This window comes from Aquarana catesbeiana, linkage group LG01, assembly GCF_042186555.1.
Source record: "Aquarana catesbeiana isolate 2022-GZ linkage group LG01, ASM4218655v1, whole genome shotgun sequence".
NCBI classification, from domain to species: domain Eukaryota; kingdom Metazoa; phylum Chordata; class Amphibia; order Anura; family Ranidae; genus Aquarana; species Aquarana catesbeiana.
Window position 1 is genome coordinate 650241942 of NC_133324.1, and position 23563 is coordinate 650265504.

Below are 23563 nucleotides of genomic sequence, written 5' to 3' on the forward strand. Positions count from 1 at the left end.
AAGCAGATTCAATATTAAAAAAAAAAAAAAATACACTGAAGAAACATTTTCTCTGGGAGAAATACAGTAGGTTATGGTTGTACCACTCGCACAAATGCTCTGCTTGTAGATAAGACAGATTAAATGAAGGGAACAATGGTTAAAGAGCTAAAAATTGTATGACAAACCAACTGAAATTATGAAGCAAGAAAAGTACTAAACACCAAAACCCAAGGCGCACATTTATGCAAATACAAAAAATTCAACTATAGATTACCATAATTCAGGAAAACCCAATAACTAAGCAAAAACCAAGAAAACCCACCGTTTCTAACCAAAAGCGGTCAAGGTCATTTCTCCTTTGCTGCTTATTAAGTGTAATTAACCATCTTCCCCCACGCTTATTTTTTTCATCTTCCCACATGGGCTCAACACCATCCTGTTAAAAAAACAAAAACAAACAATCAGTTGTTGATAAATATATAATTTTACAAATGTTAGGACGGAGAGATAAAGCACTTACCTTAAAAAGTGAGTAGTCGCAACCGGACATTAGGTTACTAGACACCTGGATATGATTGTAAAGCCTACAATAGGTGAAAAAAAAAAAAAAAATTTTTAGACAACCTCAGATGTGTCTCCTATCAGGAGATCCAAATCCTTACAGCTCTCTGCAAGACATTCTACACCTTGCTGCCAACAGAATTGCCATGTGTTAATTTTAAAAATCAGAGAATCCTCCAGCACAATGAAGGGCACCATGGAGAATTCTTACCATACATAACTATAAAAGGAACACCAAGGCAAATATAATGTTACCACCTCCATCATTTTTTAAGACAGACAACTGGATGAACGTTATTGCATATACAAACTTAACTACACTACAAAAAAGTAACCTTATTCTGGATTAAAATTCTGTACTAATACTTACATATTACAGTATACTGAAATGGCTAAGCTTGGTCTAAAAAGACAAATATGAAACCAGCGAATGTTCAAAATATTTTGATCTATTTTCTGAGATCTGAGTGGTTCCTTGCCGACAGCACTAGTCATTTTGCCAAGTGTTCTTAGTAGATTACTATAAAATAAAAATTATTTTCCACATACTATGGCCAAACAGTAGCAAAAAAAAAAAACATAGTGAATTATAACTAAATTCTTTTGTTCATTTTAGAAACTTTTTAAAAAGAAGGCAAAGCATGAACTGTCACCCAAGAAAACAAAAAAAAAAAAAAAACAAAAAAAAAAACAAAAAAAAAAAAAAAAACACACTGGCAGCTTGGATCCCGTTGGCTGGAACCTTGACTCCTGACTCATTCATGTGCGTACATTGCACCTTCAGCTACTGAGCTCTGTAAACAAATGGCTTTTCACAATAGGTCGTAAAAATAAGGAAACTGGTGAGAAGCATTAACACTTTACTGAATAGATAAAGAGATTAAAAATTGTGCTGTCTCCCTTTGATTTGTAAAAATGATGCAAACTGTTGGCACAATATAAATCGAGGATAGAGGGTAGAGGGACACTGACACACGTGTGTAAGTACACCCCTCACATTTTTGTAATTATATCTTTTCATGTGACAACACTGAAGAAATGAAACTTTGCTACAATGTAAAGTAGTGAGTGTACCAGCTTGTATAAGGACTCCTTCACACGGGACGGATACGAGATGATCCGCCCCGTGAACATCCGCTTGCTCAGCGGGGATCACTCTGTGGATCACCGCTGAGCAGGCAGATGACAGGTCCATCGCTGCACACTGTGCGACGGACCTGTCACAGTGCCGCTCTCCCCTATGGGGGATCGGCTGACGACGGACCATAGGGTCCGTCGTCAGCCAAACCGATAACGGATGGAAAAGTAGGTTTTTCCTCCGTTACACTTTTTCGGATCGGAGCGGGTCGGATGTCAGCGGACATGTCACCGCTGACATCCGACGCTCCATAGAGGTCTATGGAGGGTCCGCCTAAAAAGCTGACAAGCGGACCTGAACGGATCGTTCGTCTGAAAGAGGCCCAACAGTGTAAATTTGCTGCCCCCTAAAAATAACTCAAACAGCCATTCATGTCTAAACCGCTGGCAACAAAAGTGAGTACACCCGTAAGTGAAAATGTCCAAATTGGGCCCAAAGTGTCAATATTTTGTGCGGCCACCATTATTTACCAGCACTGCCTTAACCCTCTTGGGCATGGAGTTCACCAGAGCTTCACAGGTTGCCACTCCATGATGACATCACGGAGCTTGTGGATGTTGGAGACCTTGTGCTCCTCCACCTTCCGTTTGAGGATGCACCACAGATGTTCAATAGGGTTTAGGTCCAGAGACATGCTTGGCCAGTCCATCACCTGTACGCTCAGCTTTTTTTTTTTTTAAGGTAGTGGTCATATTGGAGGTGTGTTTGGGGTCGTTCTGTTGGAATACTGCCACCCAGTCTCCGAAGGGGGGGGGGGGATCAGGCTCTGCTTCAGTATGTCACAGTACATGTTGGCATTCATGGTTCCCTCAATGAAATGTAGCTCCCAAGTGCTGGCAGCAATCATGCAGCCCCAGACCACAACACTCCCACCACCATGCTTGACTGTAGGCCGGACACACTTGTCTTTGTACTCCTCACCTGGTTGCCGCCACACACACACTTGACACCATCTAAACCAAATAAGATTATCTTGCTCTTAGACCACAGGACACGGTTCCAGTAATCCATGTTCTTAGTCTGCTTGCCTTCAGTAAACTTTACAGGCTTTCTTGTGCATCATCTTTAGAAGAGGCTTCCTTCTGGGACAACAGCCATGCAGACCAATTTGATGCAGTGTGTGGCATATGGTCCGAGCACTGACAGGCTGACCCCTCACCCCTTCAACCTCTGCAGCAATGCTGGCAGCACTCATACAGCTATTTCCCAAAGACAACCTCTGGATATGTTGCTGAACATGTGCACTCAAATATTTTGGTCAACCATGGCGAGGCCTGTTCTGAGTGGAACCGGTCTTGTTAAACCGCTGTATGGTCTTGGCCACCGTGCCGTGCTGCAGCTCAGTTTCAGGGTCTTGGCAATCTTATAGCCTACGCCAGTGATGGTGAACCTCGGCACTCCAGATGTTTTGGAACTACATGTCCCATGATGGTCAACTACACAGCAGTGTGCATGAGCATCATGGGAAATGTAGTTCCAAGATATCTGGGGTGCCAAGGTTCACAATCACCGGCCTAGGCCATTTTATGTAGAGCAAATGTTCTTTTTTCAGATCCTCAAAGAGTTCTTTGCCATGAGGTGCCATGTTCAACTTCCAGTGACCACTATGAGTGAGAGCAATAACACCAAAATGTAACACCTGCTCTCCATTCACACGTTAGACCTTGTACCACTAACGAGTCACATGACACCAGGGAAGGGAAATGGCTAATTGGGCCCAATTGTTGACATTTTCACTTAGGGGTGTACTCACTTTTGTTGCCAGTGGTTTAGACATTAATGGCTGTGTGTTGAATTTTGAGGAGACAGCAAATGTACAGTTATACAAGTTCTACACTCACTACTTTACATTGTAGCAAAGTAATTTTTTCAGTGTTGTCACATGAAAAGAATTAAAATATTCACAAAAATGCAATGGGTGTACTCTCACTTGTGAGAAATATATTTAGTGCATGTTTGCAAAGACAACATAAATGTAGATACTTACGCCCAAAAATCTTCAACAGTGTCAAACTTTGAAATTAATCGAAGGTTGGCTTGCCAGGTTTTGCTTTTGTCATTTTTGAAGAACCACAAGGCCCATCTGCAACAAATATTTATCATGCCAAGTGCGATTATTTTTACGGTCTAATCCACAACAAAACACTACACCTAGATCTTGCAAAAGGGAGCAGGAACAAGGCATCAATATTTTCCAATAAAAAAAAAAAAAAAAAAAAACACACACAACAACACATGCTCAACACATTCTGGATGTCTGACAAAATACAAATAGAAACTCCTTTCACAATTAAATACAATTTTGGATAGTGGCTGGCAAGCTCCCCATTTGTCTCCTCTCTGAACATAGTACAAGCAACTGGAGTAACGCTCCAATAAATGTTATAAAAAAACCCCAAAAAAACCCCACACCTTGTAGAACAGGGATATGCAATTAGCGTACCTCCAGCTGTTGCAGAACTACAAGTCCCATGAGGCATAGCAAGACTGATAGCCACAAGCATGACACCTAGAGGCATGATGGGACCTGTAGTTTTGCAACAGCTGGAGGTCCGCTAATTGCATATTCCTGTTGTAGAAGATCAAAGGACACACCCAGCTTTAACAATCTGGCAGGTGATGCAATCCCTCTACTCATGATTGAGGCTGGGTTTACACTGGTGTGACAAACGCGCCGACATTGGGAGCTCATGTCGCATGACGTGTGAAAATCAAGGTTTCCCTATGGGAGCCGTCTTAACTGGTCTGACACAAGACGGTCCAGACTTTGAAAACGCTCCCTGTACTACTCTGGTCCGACTTTGATCCTACTTCAGCCCATTGACCATCATTGAAGTCGGATCAAAGTCGGATCGCCGTTTTGCATGATCCGACTTTAGCATGCGACTTGTGCTCTGATGATCTTGAGGGGGAACTCCACGCCAAATTTTAAATAAACGGCATGGGTATCCCCCTCCAAGAGCATACCAGGCCCTTCTGTCTGATATGGATACCAGACCCTTATCCGAGCACGTAGCCCTGCTGGTGGGGGGTGTGCTTTGGAGCAGGGGGGCTCCCTGCGGCCCCCACCCCAAAGCACCTTGTCCCCATGGGAAAAGGCCCTTGTCCTCATCAACGACAACCTTGGCCGTTGGTTGTCGGGGTCTGCGGGCGGGGGGCTTATCGGACTCCAGGAGCCCCCTCTAATAAGGGGCCCACCACCCTATGTGAATGAGTATGGGGTACATTGTACCCTTTCCCACTCACCGGGGGAGGAAAAAAAAAAAAAACCACACTAGACCGTTTTTAAAAGCAATTTATTATTAGGCAGCTTCGTGGGTCTTCTTCCGACTTCGGGGGGTCTCTTCCGACTTCTCTGCGCTCTCCAGTGCCTTCTGACGGGCTCCTCCGCTAGCTTTTGCTCTTCTGCCCGGTCTTCCCTGTCATCTTCTTCCGGTGTTGACACGACGCTCTCTCCCGCTGTAATGCCATGTGCGCAACAACCTATATAGACATGGGGCATGGTCACCGATGATGTCACCTGGTAACCCTGCCCCTTATGACGTCACAAGATGGGGCTGCGACCACGCCCCATGCCTATATAAGTCGTTGCGCACGTGGCATTACAGCGGGAGAGAGTGTCGTGTCAACATCGGAAGACGGCCGGAGGGAAGAAGACGGAGAAGACCGGGCCAACGCTACCAAAAGAGCAGAAGATAGCGGAGGAGCCCGGCAGAAGGCACCGGAGAGCGGGAGAAGAAGGAAGAGACCCCCGAAGTCAGAAGAAGACCCCCGTAGCTGCCTAAAAATTACTTTAAAAACCTGTCTAGTGTTTTTTTTTCCATTGACACTTTTTCACCTGAGGTGAATGGGTATGGGGACTCATTCACATAGGGTGGGGGACCAGGATCTGGGGGCCCCCTTATTAAAGGGGGTTCCCGGGTTCCGATAAGCCCCCTGCCCGCAGACCCTGACAACCAACAGCCAGGGTTGTTGGGAAAAGGCCCTTTTCATCAACATGGGGACAAGGTGCTTTGGTGTGGGGGTGCCCCTTGCCCCAAAGCACCCCCCATGTTGAGGGCATGCGGCCTGGTACGGTTCAGGAGGGGGAGCTCGCTCGCTGCGTGCTCGGATAAGGGTCCGGTATGGATTTTTAGGGGACCCCCGCGTCATTGTCGGCGCAGGGGGTTCCCCTTAAAATCCAAAACAGACCGAAGGACCTGGTATGCTCTTGGAGGGGTAACCCATGCCGGTCTAATTTAAAATTTGGTGTGGAGTTCCCCCTCAAGATTCACATCAAACACACTGCCTGGTATTGGCGGGGATCCAAGTCGGATCCCTGTTCATTGTATGTTGGCTTCATGTCACAGGGCAAAGTCAGATCGAAAGTAGGATGAGTGTCGCGTCGCACCAGTGTAAACCCGGCCTTAAACAAAATCAGTTTTCAGCAGCAATGGACTTAAATTAGGGTTTATGTATTCCCCATAAAATCCTTTTCTTCGAGTCCACTGTGGGACACAGGAAGACATTCACCTTGAAGTTGTACTACCACCTGCAAAAGGAATGGACACTAAATTGAGCGTAAATGACTGCCAATGTTCATAAAAATTTTTTAGGTTTAACCACTTACGGACCTCCCGCCGTTTTACGGCAATACTAAGAGGAATATCGTTATGGCAGCAGCCAGCTACCATAACTAGAGGTGGTCCAATAGGGGTTTGTGTCTGGCCGATGCCGATATTTAGAAATCGCGGCGGCCAATAAACGATGCTGATTTTTTTGGGCCGATATGTTAAGCAGATTTTTTTTTTTCCCCCCTTCATCTCATAAAATCTAACAGTTAGACCCCTTTCACAATGGGGCGTTTTTCAGGCGCTTTTGGGCTAAAAATAGTGCCTGTAAAACGGCTCCCCTGCAGTCTCAGTGCTTTCACACTGAGGCAATGCGCTGGCAGGATATTAAAAAAGTCCTGTAAGCAGCATCTTTGGAGCGCTGTATACCGCTCCTCCACCACTCCTGCCCATTGAAATGAATGGGCACCGCTACCGAAGCGCCTGCAAAGCGATTCAGCAGTGGCGCTTCACGGGTGCATTTAACCCCTTCCTCGGGCGCTAGCCCCGCTGGCAGACGAATAGCGCCGCTAAAATGACTGTAAAGCACTGCTAAACGCCTGCCCGCTCCAAAAACCAAAAAAAAACCCCCAAAAACACAACTATCTTAAATGTTAAATACACAAAAACAAACAGGTAATCAAAACTTTTGGACGAAAAAAAAATGGGTTAACTTTACTGCTTAGTTTTTTTTTCTTCAAAATTTCATTAGTGTATTTTTTCCAAAAAAAAATGCATTTGAAAGACTACTGCGCAAATACCATGTGACATAAAATATTGCAGCAACCGCTATTTTATTCCCTAGGGTCTCTGCTAAAAAATATATAAATTTTTTTGGGGGTTCTAAGTGATTTTCTAGCAGAAAATACAGGATTTTTACTTGTAAGCAACAAATGTCAAAAGATTTAGTCTTTAAATGGTTAAACTGAGAACTCCTACACACAGTTCATTGATAAGTAGAAACACTATCTTTTTAGCTTCTTTTATCAGACTTGGCAGGCTGCCCAGAGGAGAGAAGTCGATCCACCGAAGACTCCAGGCAACTTGCATTGACTTCTATTACAGAAGTCATTTGCAAGTCGCGCTGAAGTTATAAATCGGCCTTTTTTATCAGCACAATCGGCCAATGCCAGTTAAAAAACGCCAAATATCGGCTGATATATCGGTCGACCTCTAACCATAACCCTGGTATCCTCTTCAGCGGGCGGTCCGCTTTCAGATAAAAAGTGGGCTCTGCGGCAGATTCTCCGCAAGATAACTTTAATCGGCAGCAGGAGAGGAGGCCCCCCTCTCGCCGCACTCCGGTGCCCTCCGCCACTTACCAGAGCTGTCGGTATCGGCGGAGGCGAACGGGTTCTTCTCCCTGTTAGGTATGGAGACGAATGTGGGGAAGATGGCCCCCACCTGTCTCCATTTCATTGCAGGGCGGAAGAGACGTCAAAACGTCACTTCTGCCCATAGCTCTTAAAAAGGGAATTTTTTTTTTTCCACAATGATATTTAATTTTTTTGTTATTGCATTAAAGTGTAAATGAGATCTGAGGTCTTTCTGATCCCATTTCTCATATTTAAGAGGTCCTGTCATGCTTTTTTCTATTACAAGGGATGTTTGCATTCCATGTAAAAGGAATAAGAGTGATTTTTTTTTTTTTTTTTTTACAGAGAAAAAAAAAAAAAAAAAAAAAAAAAACTATTTGAAATGCACCCCATCGAGCTCGTGTCCAGAAGCGAACGCATACGTGAGTAGCGCCCGCCTATGAAAACTGTGTTCAAACCACACATTTGAGGTATCGCCGCAATCGCGAGAGCAATAATTTTAGCCCTAGGCCTCGAACTCAAAACATGCAACCTGTAGAATTTTTTTTTAAACATCGCCTTTACAGTGTACTGTATGTGTTATGAATTTGCCGTCAGGCACCGCCCGCATGCGTCGCGACACTCGCAGGGAACAGAGCCCGACACAGAGGCTTTGGGAGGAGGATAGAGCCCACGGACACAGCGGGGGGGGGGGGGGACGTAAATTTAACCCCGAGCCACACTTGGGAAAACCGCCAGAGAGGCACCTTGTAAACACAAAATCTCAGAAAGAGGCTTGGTCCTTAAGTGGTTAAAATCACTTTAAAAAGGCTGGGTATCGTTCAACTTTAAAATATGCCAATTTTAGTGTTCAAATTTAAATAAGCTATGCAAATGTAATTCCTACCTGTTCTGTAGTGGATGCTTAATGTAGTGCTCAGGGTTTACAATCTCCTGACAAGTCTCAGTTTTTTCTTCTTCTTGAGTATTGATAGTTTCCTGCAATGATACAAGACAACAGAATGAACAATAATTTGATCTACCTTTGGTGATAATTTGGCAAAGAGGGTTTTGGAGCTGTGGGGAGAGATGGTATGTTGGGGAGAGATGGTATGTTGGGGAGAGATGGTATGTTGGGGAGAGATGGTATGTTGGGGAGAGATGGTATGTTGGGGAGAGATGGTATGTTGGGGAGAGATGGTATGTTGGGGAGAGATGGTATGTTGGGGAGAGATGCAGAGCTGCTGGAGGGATGTGTGATAGCAGCATTGAAGCAGGGAAGACATGCACAAATACCAAATTTAAAAAGCTGCAAAACAATGAAAAAACAAAAATAACCTCAAGCCACTAAAGTTTCCCTTTAAAAATGTTGTAGATGCATTATAATTGTGGTTTAAAAAGCGTGCATGGTAAACTATGTCTATGAAAGCTACTTAAAAAAAAAAAAAAAAAAAAAAAAAAAAAAATGCAATCTGAACAGAAATAACTTCACATTAAGGCGACATGGTGATGGAGGCTGTTGCTGCACTACTCTTGGAAGCACTAGTTCTAAGGCAACACATCTTTCAACACTGGCACCTTTCCTGCCTGGCACCAACTCTAAACAGTTAAAGCAAACCTTGCAGTAAAAAAATGTAAGGTCCTTTCACACTGACTGGGCCCCCTTCACCTTCACAAATGACCCACTAGAAGTACGTATAAAATGTAAGTCAAAAAAAAAAAAAAAGTTAAGGTTTATACTTGGCTCACCATTTCCACCCACGGAGTCTGGGAACATACGACATCACACTGCTACTGGCTAGACACTAAATAAAGAGCAGCAAAAATCACAAGGGACGATGCTCGTGCAGTGGACTGGAGTATACTTTGCGTTCCCTAAGAATAGTCCAATAATGGCAATGCCTCACCTAGTTATGCAAAACGGGAGTGAGGCAAGAGAATTAAATCTATATTTAATTGTCTAATGATTACCTAATTGATTCCTGGTAAATGAATTGTGTCTATATTAAAAGGAGATGTAAATCTATTGCCATTACAAGTTTGTTTCAACCTGAAGGGCACAAGCTTTACAGCCCAAAACTGTTGAACTAGAACGATATGCAATTTAAATGTATATACCTGAATAAATCATTTTAAGTGCAGCAATCCTTGGACTCGACTATATACGGCTGTTTGGGAAGGCCTGATTGCATGCACTGGAAGATTGCCGTGGTCTTTTTTTACTGTATTTACTGTAGATGCAGCCGATGACATCAGCGTACCAAGTGCTCTGAAAGATCAGCCGCCCCAGCTATTCCTTCAGAGTCCTGTGTCATAAACGGCAACTCCCCCACGCTTGCACGGGAGCGATATTATCGCAGCTCCGGCCAGTCACACAGCCGGAGTCTGTGGACCCGGAAGGAAGTTGGGTGAAGATTGAAGCGGCCTCCAGAGTGACATTGCATCGCTGGAATGCTTGGTTTTCAGGCAAGTTTCACAGTGTTAGTAAGCAAAGAAAATAAAATCACCCAGAGATTTACTACCGCTTTAACCACTTGAAGACCAGGCCTATCTTCTAGAAAATTACTTATAACCCCCAAACACACATACATTTAGCAGAGACCCTAGGAAAAAAACCAGCGATCATTGCAATTGTCACACGGCATTTGCTCAGCGATTTTTTTAAACACAATTTTGAAAATCCCCTGCGCGTATTGCTGTACCTGTATGCTGGCTTCTTCAAGAGCCATAGTAGGCGCCCGCTGCACAGCGGGGAACCCGATGCGCATGGCCAGCAAGCGCTACGTCCGCTGGCCACCAGCGATCGCAGACACGATAGCCAGAACGGGGATTTGTGAATGCAAAAACACACAAATCCCGTTCCAACATGACTGATCTGCTGTTCCTAGTAATTAGGAACAGCGATGAGTCTCCTCCAGTCAGTACACTGCCCCCTAGTTAGAAACACAGAGGGTAAACATTTAACCCCTTGATCGCCCCCTAGATTTAACCCCTTCCCTGCCAGTGACATTTACACAGTAATCAGTGTATTTTTTTGCACTGATCTCTGTATAAAATAGCGTCAAAAGTGTCCGATCTGTCCGCCGCAATGTCGCAGCCCCGTTAACAATCAGAATGCCGCCATTAGTAGTAAAGAAAAAAAAAATTGCCATAAATCTATCCCCTATTTTGTAGACGCTATAACTTTTGCGCAAACCTTACTGTTTTGTTTTTACCAAAAATTATGTAGAATACATATTGGCCTAAACCGATGAATATATATTTTCATTTTTTGGGGATATTATAGCAAAAAGTAAAAAATAGTTTTCTTCAAAATTGTCGCTCTTTGTGTTTATAACGTAAAAAAATAAAAAAAACGCAGAGGTGAGCAAATACCACCAAAAGAAAGCTCCATTGGGGGGGGGGGGGGGGGGGGGAGGAGGAACAGTTTGGGTACAGCGTCGCACGACCGCAAAATTGCCAGTTAACCGCTTCTCAGCTTCCCCTGCGTGAGCCAACGTAGCTGTAGGTCGGCTCTTTAAGACGCTGTAGCAGGCGCGATGACCGCTGGGCACCCATGATCCCTTGTGACAGAGCGAGAACCGGGATCTGTGTGTGTAAACACACAAATCCTGGTTCTGTCAGGGGAGAGGAGACCGAGCGTGTGTTCCTACTAAGTAGGATCGTTGTTCCTACTAAGTAGGAACAACAATCCGTCTCCTCTAGTCAGCCACATCACCCCCCCCAGTTAAAAACACACAGAACACAGTTAACCCCCTGATCGCCCCCTAGTGTTAACCCCTTCCCTGACAGTGACATTTATACAGTAATCAGTGGCTATTTTTTGCTCTGATCGCTGCATAAATGTCACTGGTCCCAACTGGACGCAATGTTGCAGTCCTGATAAAAAATAAAATATATATATATATATATAGATAGATAGATAGATAGATAGATAGATAGATAGATAGAGAGAGAGAGAGAGAGAGAGAGAGAGAGAGATTTGCCTTATTGACTCCTGCATAGAGGACAAATGACATGGCAGTTCTTTGCCAGCCCTTTGTTCTCTCGAGATAAGCTATGAGAATTAAGTCTAGTTTGTTGTATGTGTCCCTTTTCTGCTATCCATTGACTTAGGAAGAGATGTGATAACCACATTCTGCATCCTGTGAAAGGTTGAAGAGACTTTTGGTAGAAAAACTTGGTTTTGCGAGAGGACTATTTTATCTGCCTGGATCAGTCAGTAGGGTTCCATTGTGTGAAAAAAACCTTGAGACTTTCACCTACTCCCCCTGGCCGATGCTAGGGCCACTAAGAGGGCGGTTTTTAGTGTAAGATTTTTATCTGAGCACTCCAGTGGTTCGAATGAGAGAGGAATCCTCTGAGCACCGTGGAGAGGGTCCATGTCGGAGTTCTGCTGACTTTAGCGGGCATGGCTCTATTTAATGAGATCAGGAATAGCTTTATAAAAGGGTCTTCTGTTAATCTGGTGTCCAGACAGGGGGAGAGTGCTACCACTTGTACCTTCGGCGTGCTCCGAGAGAGGTTCAAGTCTGCTCCCTCCTGCAGGAAATCCCGAAACGCTAGGATGATTCTCTGTCGGAATCCTGTTTCCATACCAGCAGACAAACTTCCTACTCACTCCAGTTATGGGGTTTTCTGCTGGCTAGAATGGGGTTGATCACTCTGTCCGACAGTTCTTTCTTTTGCAGCCTCACCCCCTCAGTAACCAAGACGAAAGCTTCATGAGTTTGCGATTCGGTGCTTGACTGGCCCTCGTGATAGGAGTTCTGGTAGGTCTTGCTGTATCTGGTGCTGCTGGAGAGTGGAGACAGTTTCTTTGAGTGACTGAACCATGTTCTCTGGGGCCAGTGAGGTGCTACGAGTATCACTGTTGCCCTTTCTTCCACGATTCTTTGGCTCACCTTTGGTATTAGAGCGGTCAGAGGGAATGCATAACACGGCTGGTGTGCCCAGCTTTGAATGAACGTATCCACTCTGATGTTGCCATCTGTGGTATCCAGAAGAACCTTGGCAGTTTCGCATTTGTCCATGAGGCAAACATATCTAGGTTTGCGTGATCCACAAGAAGGTTGCTTGGTTTAGAGACCACTCTGTCTGTTTTATGGTCTTTCGACTTAGAAAGTCTGCCAACGTGTTGTCTGTCCCCTACAAGTGTATGCCCGAGGTTGATCAGATGTTTGTCTTAGCCCATGACTGAATTGCTTCTGTCAGGCTCAAAACAAGGAGATTTTGTCCCTCCTTGCCTGTCCAGGTATGCCACTGTTGTGGAGTTTGACTGAACCCGGACATCTCTCCCCTGGATAGCTGGTTGCAATGCTCTCCACACTTCCTCTACAGCTTTTACTTCCCTCATATACTAGGAGGCTAGAGACCATCTGGAGTTACATCTGCCCTATGTACAGAGATCCCCCATGTGTGCCCCCCACACAGGCATACCCCACTTTTAAGTACACAATGGGGTTTGTTTACAACAACAAAGCTGGAAAGTGCAAAATCAGGCTCACTTCCGCATAGAAACCAATAAGTTTCCAGGTTTTATTACTGAAGCTTAATTGAACAAGCTGGGGTTAGAAGCTCATTGGTTTCTATGCAAAAGTGAGCCTGATTTTGCACTTTCCAGCTCCAGTAAATAAACCCCATTGTGTACTTAAAAGTGGGGTATGCCTGTACTAGGGTACTGGCGTCTGTGGTAATCCTCACAGGGTTGGCTTGCGCCCATCTGTACCCCTCGGCATAACGGAGCGGATTGAGCCACCACTGAAGAGATTGTTTGACCAACCAAGGGACAGGAATGGACATTTCTAAAGGATGATGGATCACATCCCACTGGGTCAAATGTGATTCTGTAGAGGCCTCATGTGGAGCTGTGCCCAGGTGATGGCTGGGATCGAGGACATTAGTCCTAGCACTGCCTCGTTATTTTCTTCCGTCTGGAGGGTTTAGCTTACTCTGGCGTCTAGCACATAATCCAAGTATATCACCTCTGGCTTGGGGTCAGCTACGATTTTTCTGTATTTACTATCCATTTTGGTTCTTTGCTGTATTTGCAAAGAACAGCAGATTGTCCAGGTATGGTATCACGCCTATGCCTTACAGTCTCATGCCCTTTAGCGCTTCTGCTATAATCTTTGAGAAGATTCTGGACACAGAAGAGATGCCGAAAGGCAAAAGATGAGTACTGCAGATGCAGGGTGGCCACCGGCCCCTGGATCGTGAACCTTTGGTATCTTTGATGACTTTTCTTTATGGGTACATACAAGTAAGCGTCTTGCAAGTATATTGTGGCCATGCATACCCACGCTCTTCTGTTGAGCAGCTTAAATCTCCTGGAATGACAAAAGAGCACCTTCCCCTGCTTGTTCTTTGCTGCAGTCCTGTCCAGTACCGTTTATAAGTCAGGCCCGAACAGAAAATTTCCTGTGAATGGGATCCCACACAGCCTATTCCTAGAGGCGATGTCCCCTCTGACATTTAACCAGAGGGCTCTCTTCCCTAAGGTCATGGCCCTAGAAGATATCTTCCCATTTCAGCAGAGGAATCTGCTAGAAAAGCTGCCACTCTGGTTAGTGTGGGAATGGTCCTCACTGATTCTACCCTTGGCGTGTCTCCTAGCAACGCCTGCAGTTGAGACAGCCAGCTACTAGGGTGCGAGCTGTGCAGGTGGAAGCCATTGCCGGATTTAAAACCGCCGCCCCTGCTTCTCATACTCCGCATCAAAAGCCAAGTCGGATTTGTTTGCGACTCTCACGAGGGAGGCATCCACTTTGGGACATTTTCGCCCAAGCCTTGGTGTCTTCCCCTGCAAATGGATACCAGGGCTTGACCGCACCTGGTAGGTTTTCTGGACTGCAACCCCTTGTATATTTTGTCGTGCAGGGAAAGCCCTGCAGCTTTTTGCTCTTTGATACCCAGTGTGTCTGCTATAGCCTTTGGGCTAGGTTTCACAATTGCAACCTGAAGGTCGCACGATTTGACGCAATTTTGCCAGGGATTTTGATGCAACTTGAAACCATGGTGTATTCTTGAGGTCTATGGACCTCAAGTCGCATCAAAGTGGGACCAAAGTAGTGCAGGGACCACGTTAAAGTCACACAGATATGAACGTTACTCATTGGAAGTCATGGGGTATGATTTGTCATGCAACTCTGCAGTCCCAAGTCGCATGACAAGTTGCACCAGATGAGACCGAGCCTTGGAAGATTATCTGCGTCTTCTGAGGAAAATAGGGTGCCCTCTGATGCTGAGTCATCCACCTTGGAATCCCAGTATAAGTCGTCCTGAGATTTGTAAGGAGTTATCCGAATCGACTAGATGGGGTACTGGCTTGGCTAGAGCTTGCTGGCACCTCCAGCTTCTCTACTGCTGAGTGTATTGGCCCAATAGTGCTCTTTATTTCCTTTTTGAAGGAGTTAAGTATGTCCTTAAGGAAGCCTTTTGACTCCTTAGCCACCATTTTATGCATAGTGGCTTTTTTCACTCAGGGAAAAACCAGTGACCGCAAGAGGGGCATGCCTTGCTCTGGTCTGCTCCCTTTTTTCCTCTGGGGCCTTTGCCTGCAAGCACAAAGGGCCTGAGTGAGGTTGGCGGTGTACAATGCAATTGTACAGTTTGTAGGGAGGTAAAGAGAGGTGACTCCAGAGTGCTCTGGCTTACCTTGGAGCTGTCCTGACATGCAGGATCCACAGGGCAGGGTGCAGAAGCGTCCGACCTGGCCGGCCACAGGGATCCTCTGTTAAGAGAACCCTTTCTGCTTCCTGCTCCAGCCCCTCCCCCAGCTGACCCCTTGCGGGTTGGACGCACCTGCCACGTCCTCTCTGGTGTCCTCCTTACTGCGTTTCCAATAGGGAGGGGGCACATTAAAGGCCTTTTCCCTGGAGGCTCCAGCCTCCACCAAGACGGCCGCCAACCGGACCCCACAATCGGAAATGATGCGTCCGGTCTCTCTTGCTATACCTCCCAGAACCGCAAATGAGGGGATCTTGCAGAGAGGTTTGTGGGATGCAAGCGGAAAACGATCGGTGAGCAGGAGGGTTGGCGGCCAGGTCGCCTGCACAGCGAGGGAACCTCTAAAGCACCTGGAGTGCGGGGCTCAGCCAGATGGCCCTCCACCATCGAGGAGCAGTAGCTGTGGGGAAAAATGCCGGCGGCATGTAGTGCAGCTTGGGGGGTAGTTGCATTCCCCTCTGTAGGGGCGAAACTTCAGGCAGAGCCTTGAGGCTCAGATTGCTGCCCTTGCTCGCCCTCCCAAGGCCCCCTGGGCTGAATGGGATGCTGGTCAGGGAGTCCCCTGCAGAAAGCACAGAGACTGGATAAAATAAATAATGTTGCAGCACCTGTGAGTCCAGAGGAAACAAAACAACTGAGGCACACAGGTGAGACTAACAAACTTATAATGGAGGACTAATGTGTTTCCTGTTGCAGGAAGGAGGAGCCTCTCGGATGCTGCCCTGGAAGACGATTGGAGAAATAGGACAACAATTTTGTTTGAGTACATCACATGACCGCACAGTTGTCAGTTAAAGAGACACCGTATCGCAAAAAATTGCCTGGTGGCAAACCCTTCTGAGGCTAAAGTGATGAGAATATAATATCTCTAGACACCCCTCACATTTTTGTAAATATTTTATATCTTCATGCAACAACACAGAAGAAATTACACTTTGCTACAATGTAATGTAGGAGTGTAGAGCTGCACAATTAATCGTTAAAAAATCATGATCTTGATTCAACCCCCCTGACGATCTCTATTGCAGAGTTTGCCAAGTGGAGAGACTTATCTGCTCACTCAGCTATCAAAAGAAAACATCTGGGCACTCTGCCAAGTTTTTAACATGAAACATTGTAACTAACGCTTCCTTATTTGATCAAAGGGAGAAACTCCTATACAGGCATACCCAACTTTTAAGTACACAATGGGGTTTATTTACTAAAGCTGGAAAGTGCAAAATCAGGCTCACTTCTGCACAGAAACCAATGAGCTACTAACCCCAGCTTGTTCAATTAAGCTTTTGTAATAAACCTGGAAGCTCATTGGTTTATATGCAGAAGTTAGTCTGATTTTGCACTTTCCAGCTTTAGTAAATAAACCCCAGTGTGTACTTAAAAGTTGGGTATGCCTGTATAATGAAAAAATCCAGGCAGTCTGCCAATTTTTTAACGTGTAAATGCAGGAAGTTAAAACACTTAAAGTCTAAATCTTTTTCAGAACTTAAGTTAAAATCGGTATTTTTTGCTAGAAAATTACTTGGAACTCCCAAACATATTTTAGCAGAGACCCCAGGGCAGGGATATGCAATTAGCGAACCTCCAGCTGTTGCAAAACTACAAGTCCCATCATGCCTCTGCCTCTGGGTATCATGCTTGTGGCTGTCAGTCTTGCTATGCCTCATGGGATTTGTAGTTCAGCTGGAGGTCCGCTAATTGCATATCCCTGCCCTAGGGAATAAAATGTCAATTGCTGCAATATTTTATGTCACACTGTATTTGCCCAGCAGTCTTTCAATTGCAATTTTTTGCGTTTGAAAGAAAAACAAACAAAAAAGAAAAAACAAAACAGTAAAGTTGGTCCAATTTTTTTTGTTTTAATGTGAAAGATGTTACGCCACAAGAATCGTGATCTATCTTCTAAGCAAAAAAAAAATTGTGATTCTCATTTTAGAGAATCGTACAGCTCTGAGTGTACAGCTTGAAAACAGTGTAAATGTGCTGTCCCCACAAAATAACACAGCCATTAATGTCTAAACCGCTGGAAACAAAAGTGAGTACACCCCTAAGTGAAAATGTCCAAATTGGGCCCAAATAGTCATTTTCCCTCCCTGGTGTCATGCGATTCATTAGTGTTACAAGGTCTCAGGTGTGAATGGGGAGCAGGTGTGTTAAATTTGGTGTTATCGCTCTCACGCTCTCATACTGGTCACTTGAAGTCCAACATGGCGCCTCACGGCAAAGAACTGAGTATCTGAAAAAGAGAAATGTTGCTCTACATAAAGATTGCCTTGGCTATAAGAAGATTGCCAAAACCCTGAAACTGAGCTGCATGGTGGCCAAGACCATACAACGGTTTAACAGGACAGGTTCCACTCAGAACAGGCCTAGCCATGGTCGACCAAAGAAGTTGAGTGCACGTGCTCAGCATCATATCCAGAGGTTGTCTTTGGGAAATAGACGTATGAGTGCTGCCAGCATAGCTGCAAAGGTTGAAGGGGTAGGGGGTCAGCCTGTCAGTGCCTAGACCATAAGCCGCACACTGCATCAAATTGGTCTGCATGGCTGTCGTTCCAGAATGAAAGCCTCTTCTAAAGATGATGCACAAGAAAGCCCGCAAACAGTTTGCTGGAGGCAAGCAGACTAAGGACATGGATTACTGGAACCATGTCCTGTGGTCTGATGAGACCAAGATAAACTTATTTGGTTCAGAAGGTGTCAAGCATGTGTGGCGGCAACCAGGTGAGGAGTACAAAGACAAGTGTGTCTCGCCTACAGTCAAGCATGGGGGTGGGAGTGTCATGGTCTGGGGCTGCACGAGTGCCGCCGTCACTGGGGAGCTACAGTTCGTTGAGGGAACCATGAATGCCAACATGTACTGTGACATAATGAAGCAAAGCATGATCCCCTCCCTTCGGAGACTGGGTTGCAGGGCAGTATTTCAACATAACGACCCCAAATACACCTCAAGATAACCATTGCCTTGCTAAAGAAGCGGAGGGTAAAGGTGATGGACTGGCCAAGCATGTCTCCAGACCTAAACCCTATTTAGCATCTGTGGGGCATCCTCAAAAATGGAAGGTGGAGGAGTGCAAGGTCTCTAACATCCACCACCTCCGTGATGTCGTCATGGAGAAGTGGTATAGGACTCCAGTGGCAACCTGTGAAGCTCTGGTGAACTCCATGCCCAAGAGGGTTAAGGCAGTGCTGGAAAATAAATGGTGACCACACAAAATATTAAGACTTTGGGCCCAATTTGGACATTTTTACTTAGGCGTGTACTCACTTTTGTTGCCAGCGTTGTAGACATTAATGGCTGTGTGTTGAGTTATTTTGAGGGGACAGCACATTTACAATGTTATACAAGCTGTACACTCACTACTTTACATTGTGGCAAAGTGTTATCACATGAAAAGATATAAACTATTTACAAAAATGTGAGGGGTGTACTCACTTGTGAAAATAAATAGAGAATATCTCTCTATCTTTCAATATCACACTACGGTAATTTAAAAAAATCTCTATAGGCAACACTTTAAATTATTGTTAGATGAGATCTAGCGCTAGAATTCTTGCTCTAATGTTCATGGAGATACCTCATGTGTAGTGCGAACACCATTTACATATGTCTGACTTTTTTTAAAAGAAAAAACAAACAATGGTTTTGCACAGAGCAGCCTCGATCAACCTCTTTCTCCAGCAATCCTGGCTCCTCCCACCCCATAGCAAGCCGATTGATATGAGGGCACTTTTAATGTGTGTTTTTAGGATACAGAAGAAGAAAAAAAAAAAAACCCTCTTCTGCCACTACTACCACCACTTTAATTTCTATAGAACTGAAAACTTACTAGTAAATATGAAATACAGTGGAACCTTGGTTAATGAGTAACGCGGTTAACGAGCGGTTTGAAAGACGAGCAACTTTTTTTAAATACTGACTCGCGAGTGTTGTCTCACAAAATGAGCAGAATTCAAAATAATGTGGTGTGCAGTACTGCATTTGGCCAGAGGTGCGGGGGCGCCGGTGACACTCAGAACGGTTCAGAAACACTCAGTTCCTGAGTTCAGCCAAGCTGTCCGAGTATTTCAGAGGCTCTCCGGCGCCCCCACCTCTGGCCACATGCGGTATTACATGCTACAGAAGTCAATGTGGAACTTATCTTTGTTTCCATTGACTTGGGGAAACTCGCATTGATATGCAAGTGCTTTGGATTACAAGCATTCTCCTGGAACGGATTATGCTCGCAATCCAAGGTTCCACAGTACAGCATACACATATTTTAAAGCGGACCTTCAATCTTTTTTTCAACTTTCCATCTAATAAATCTTCTGCCCTTGTATTAACTTTGGATAGTGAAACTTTTTTCTGCCAGTAAATACCTTATACAGCCCACTTCCTGTTTGTCTGGTAAAAAGCCTAGGCTTATGATATGTACAGCTCTCTCGTGTGAGAGTTTGCCAGGAAGGAAGGGATGAGTCATAAGAGGGCCAATGAAAGCTGCAGGGCTGCATAGTTGGAGGTGTACTTCTGGGTAAACCCAAGAAGTGAACAGGCAGCAGCCTGCCCAGTTAAAATGGATGCAGCCAGACTTAGTAGAGAGATTTCTGCAGCATATTTGGCAAGTACAGAATCAAAGTATATATATATAATATGCAACATGGTTGGAGGGAAGCTTCAGAACGGCAAAGATGTGAGCCGATTGTAGTTTCTCTTTAAATATATGATGGGAGACTATACATTCAGCTGCACATCTGAACAGATATAAAAAGAAACAGCTTAAGTCATGTTAATGAGTCGCACCCCCCTTGTCTGCCACTTATTCAGTCACATTGTTGATCATGAAAACTAACACTTTTGTAAAAAAATATAAATAATCTTACAAAAAGAAATTACATGCATTATCCCAAAATGTAAATTTGGCTAAACACATAAGGAGTGGGTGCAAAACTGCAACAATTAAGGGTTTTAAACTACCTAAAAAGACATTTGTTTTTAAAGTAGCCATAGATTAAAAACTTGTTTGCCATTCTTTAATGCTTAAAGTTTGTATACAAAAGTAACATTATGATGCTGATTGAGCACGCATAACAAGATGGAATTTTTACTTCCCAAGGTCTTCAATACAGTAACTGAGCAGTATTTGAGAGGCTTAGTCTTACTTCCTCAGTGTGTACTAAGTGTCCATAAGAATTTTGGCAACTAAGGTCTGGATATTTTAGTAGCAGTGACCTATGCTCTCAGGCTAAAATTGTCTAATTTTAGCCACACAAGTATGTTCTATGCAACTACATATAACAGCAGTGTACAGTTAGGAACTGAAATACAGACTGATCTAAAAAAGGTGTTCTACTGATTTACTAGTATACTGACTGATTGACTAGTGTTAGATCGTGGCTGGCTGTAGATGCAGGGATTTTAGTATTAGGGTGGACTTCTACTTTAAAATGACAATTGCGCCATAATGCAACACTGTACCCAAACAAAATGTTGATCTTTGAGACAGATAGTGCTCTCTTTTGGTGGCATTTAATCACTACTAGGGTTCATTTTTTGCTAAACTAAAACAAGACTGAAGAAAAAAAAAAAAAAAAAAAAAAAAAAAAAACGCAATAAGCGTATATTGATTGGTTTGCATAAAAGTTATAGCATCTACAAAAGTACGACGAGTCGCGGGATCGTGCTAACCTGCCGCAGTATAATGAAGTTGGCAAGCGGTTAATCTGCAAAAACACAAACAGGATTCCCATACTTCTTTAATCACTTGCCGACGGCTGGACGTCTAAAGAAATCCTGGGCTTTGTGGTGGTATATCTGAATGATGCCTGAAGTTACAGGCATCATTCAGATATCGGCGTTCTCAGCCAGCGATTTCCTACACCATAAGACTGATCATAGTGGCTGGTCAGCCGATTGATCGTTCTTACGGTCGGCAAGAGGAGACCCCCCCCACTGCTTCTACCGACTCACCTCTGCAATCGGCGAGTCGGAGAATGGATCCGCCAGCCCCAGATGTCCACCATAGGGATTTCTGGCGGACCAGATGGCTATGATTGCAGGAGGCCGGGCGCGATGTTATGACTTCACGCCCAGTCTCTGCATTCAAAAAATGGCACCGCCTCCACTGGGAAGCCGTGATTGTTTTTTTTTTTTTTTTTATTTCAGGCTTCCCAGCCTAGGAGGTGAAATGTGGAGTCTTATTGACCCCATATCTCACTGCAAAGAGATGGGAATAGGAATAAAGCGACCAAATTTTTTTTTTTTTTTTAACCGCTTCAGCCCCGGAAGATTTTACCTCCTTTCTGACCAGAGCGTTTTTTGCAATTCGGCACTGCGTCGCTTTGACAATTGCGCGGTCGTGCGACGTGTCTCCCAAACAAAATTGACGTCCTTTTTTCCCCCCACAAATAGAGCTTTCTTTTGGTGGTATTTGATCACCTCTGATTTTTATTTTTTGCGCTATAAACAAAATAAGAGCGACAATTTTGAAAAAAAAAAAAAAAACGCATTATTAAATTACATTTTGCTATAATAAATATCCCCCAAAAATATATAGAAAAACATTTTTTTCCCTCAGTTTAGGCCGATACGTAGTCCACATATTTTTTGGGGAGAGAAAAAAAAAAAAAAAAAAAAAAAAATCGCAATAAGCGATTATTGATTGGTTTGCGCAAAAGTTATAGCGTTTACAAAATAGGGGATAGTTTTATGGCATTTTTGTTAATTTTTTTTTTACTAGTAATGGCGGCGATCAGCGATTTTTATTGTGACTGCGACGTTATGGCGGACATTTTTGGGACCAGTCATTTATACAGCGATCAGTGCGATTAAAAATGCACCGATTACTGTGTAAATGACACTGGCAGTGAAGGGGTTAACCACTAGGGGGCGGGGAGGGGTTAAGTGTGTCCTAGGGGAGTAATTACTAACTGTAGGGGGATGGGCTAGCAGTGTCATTACTCTGATCACTGCTCCCGATGACAGGGAGCTGTGATCAGTGATACTTGTCACTAGGCAGAACGGGGAGATGCAGTTTACATCAGCATCTCCCCGTTCGTCCTCTCCGTGAGGCGATCGCTGGTATCCCCGCGGCGATACAGTCCGCGGGACCCGACTCACGGAGCTCCCGGCCGGCGCGCACGCAATGGCACAGCGGGGAATTCAAATGGACGTACCTGTAAGTCCATTTGCCCAGCTGTGCCATTCTGCCGATATACATCAGCGTGCCCCGGTCGGGAAGGGGTTAAAGAGTCAAATTAGAAAATTAAGTAAAATTAACAATAATTAAAAAAAATAAATGAAGTGCCCCTGTCCCCGTGTGCTCGCACGCAGAAGCAAACGCATAAGTCACGCCCATATATGAAACCACACGTGAGGTATCGCCGCGAACGTTAGAGCGAGAGCAATAATTCTAGCCCTAGACCTACTCTAACTCAAGACATGTAACCAGTAAAACTTTTTAAAGCATCGCCTATGGGGATATTTAAGTACCGAACTTTGGCACCATTCCACGAGCGTGTGCAATTTTGAATAACAACAAGGAAACGGGCGCCTCTGAATATATATCACAAACAAATTTTATTAAAAACAGCAATATCCACTCACATGAGGGTAGAAGAAGTTGCGTTCAGGTCAGTTGGCTGAGCAGTGGAACTACAAGTCGCAGCGGTTCCTGCAGGGGATGTGAGATCCAGAGATGGGAAATAGCTGGTGCAGCCAGATGCAGACTTTAGTAGTAATCAGTCCAACACATATCCTGTGTTTATCCTGGCGATTTCCTGGATATCAGGATAAGGGTTCCAGATAAGAGAACAGGAGAAGGGGGGGGACGTCACTGCGACCGTAGAGCCGCGCTGCCGCTCACCGCTGTTAATGGAGCGCCTCTGAGCTGTAACATGGCCGGCCGTGTGGGAGACCAAAGCGAGGCTTGGAAGGCAAACAGAGCGTGGCACCCGGTGATAACGTCACATTAGTGCGACGCGTTTCTGAATTGGCTTGCCATTGATGGTAGAATGGCCGCATTTCTTTATCAAGCATAGGGGATAGGAAGGACTTGCTGGGTTTAAATAGTCCGGGGGGGGGGGGGGGGGCAGGAAGTCCAAGAGACATGCAGAATCTGCGTATTGGGCAGCATTTGACAACATGGGGAAATAAGAACCTTACAGCAACATAGTTTGTGTGCAATTTTGAAGCATGAGATGTTGGGTATTTACTCGGCGCAACTTCATCTTTCACATTATGCAAAAAAATTGGGTTAACATTACTGTTTTGTTTTTTAAAGCATGAAAGTTTT

The 23563-nt window shown here is 44.6% G+C and overlaps 1 protein-coding gene across 2 annotated transcripts in view; it reads right to left on the bottom strand.

Moving 5' to 3' along the window:
• EIF4E (eukaryotic translation initiation factor 4E) overlaps nt 1-23563 on the bottom strand; it is a 43972-nt gene that overhangs the window by 5076 nt on the left and 15333 nt on the right. Inside the window, exons 1-5 of one of the 2 annotated variants that reach the window (XM_073601254.1) lie at nt 9315-9442; nt 8473-8564; nt 3669-3764; nt 503-566; nt 305-418 (exon numbers count right to left, since the gene is read on the bottom strand). In XM_073601254.1, coding sequence (XP_073457355.1) covers nt 305-418; nt 503-566; nt 3669-3764; nt 8473-8564; nt 9315-9317 — 369 coding nt within the window. In that variant the 5' untranslated portion in view covers nt 9318-9442. Of the gene's footprint in view, nt 1-304; nt 419-502; nt 567-3668; nt 3765-8472; nt 8565-9314; nt 9443-23563 lie in introns of those variants that run through there. The other variant, XM_073601247.1, reaches the window with a different exon arrangement.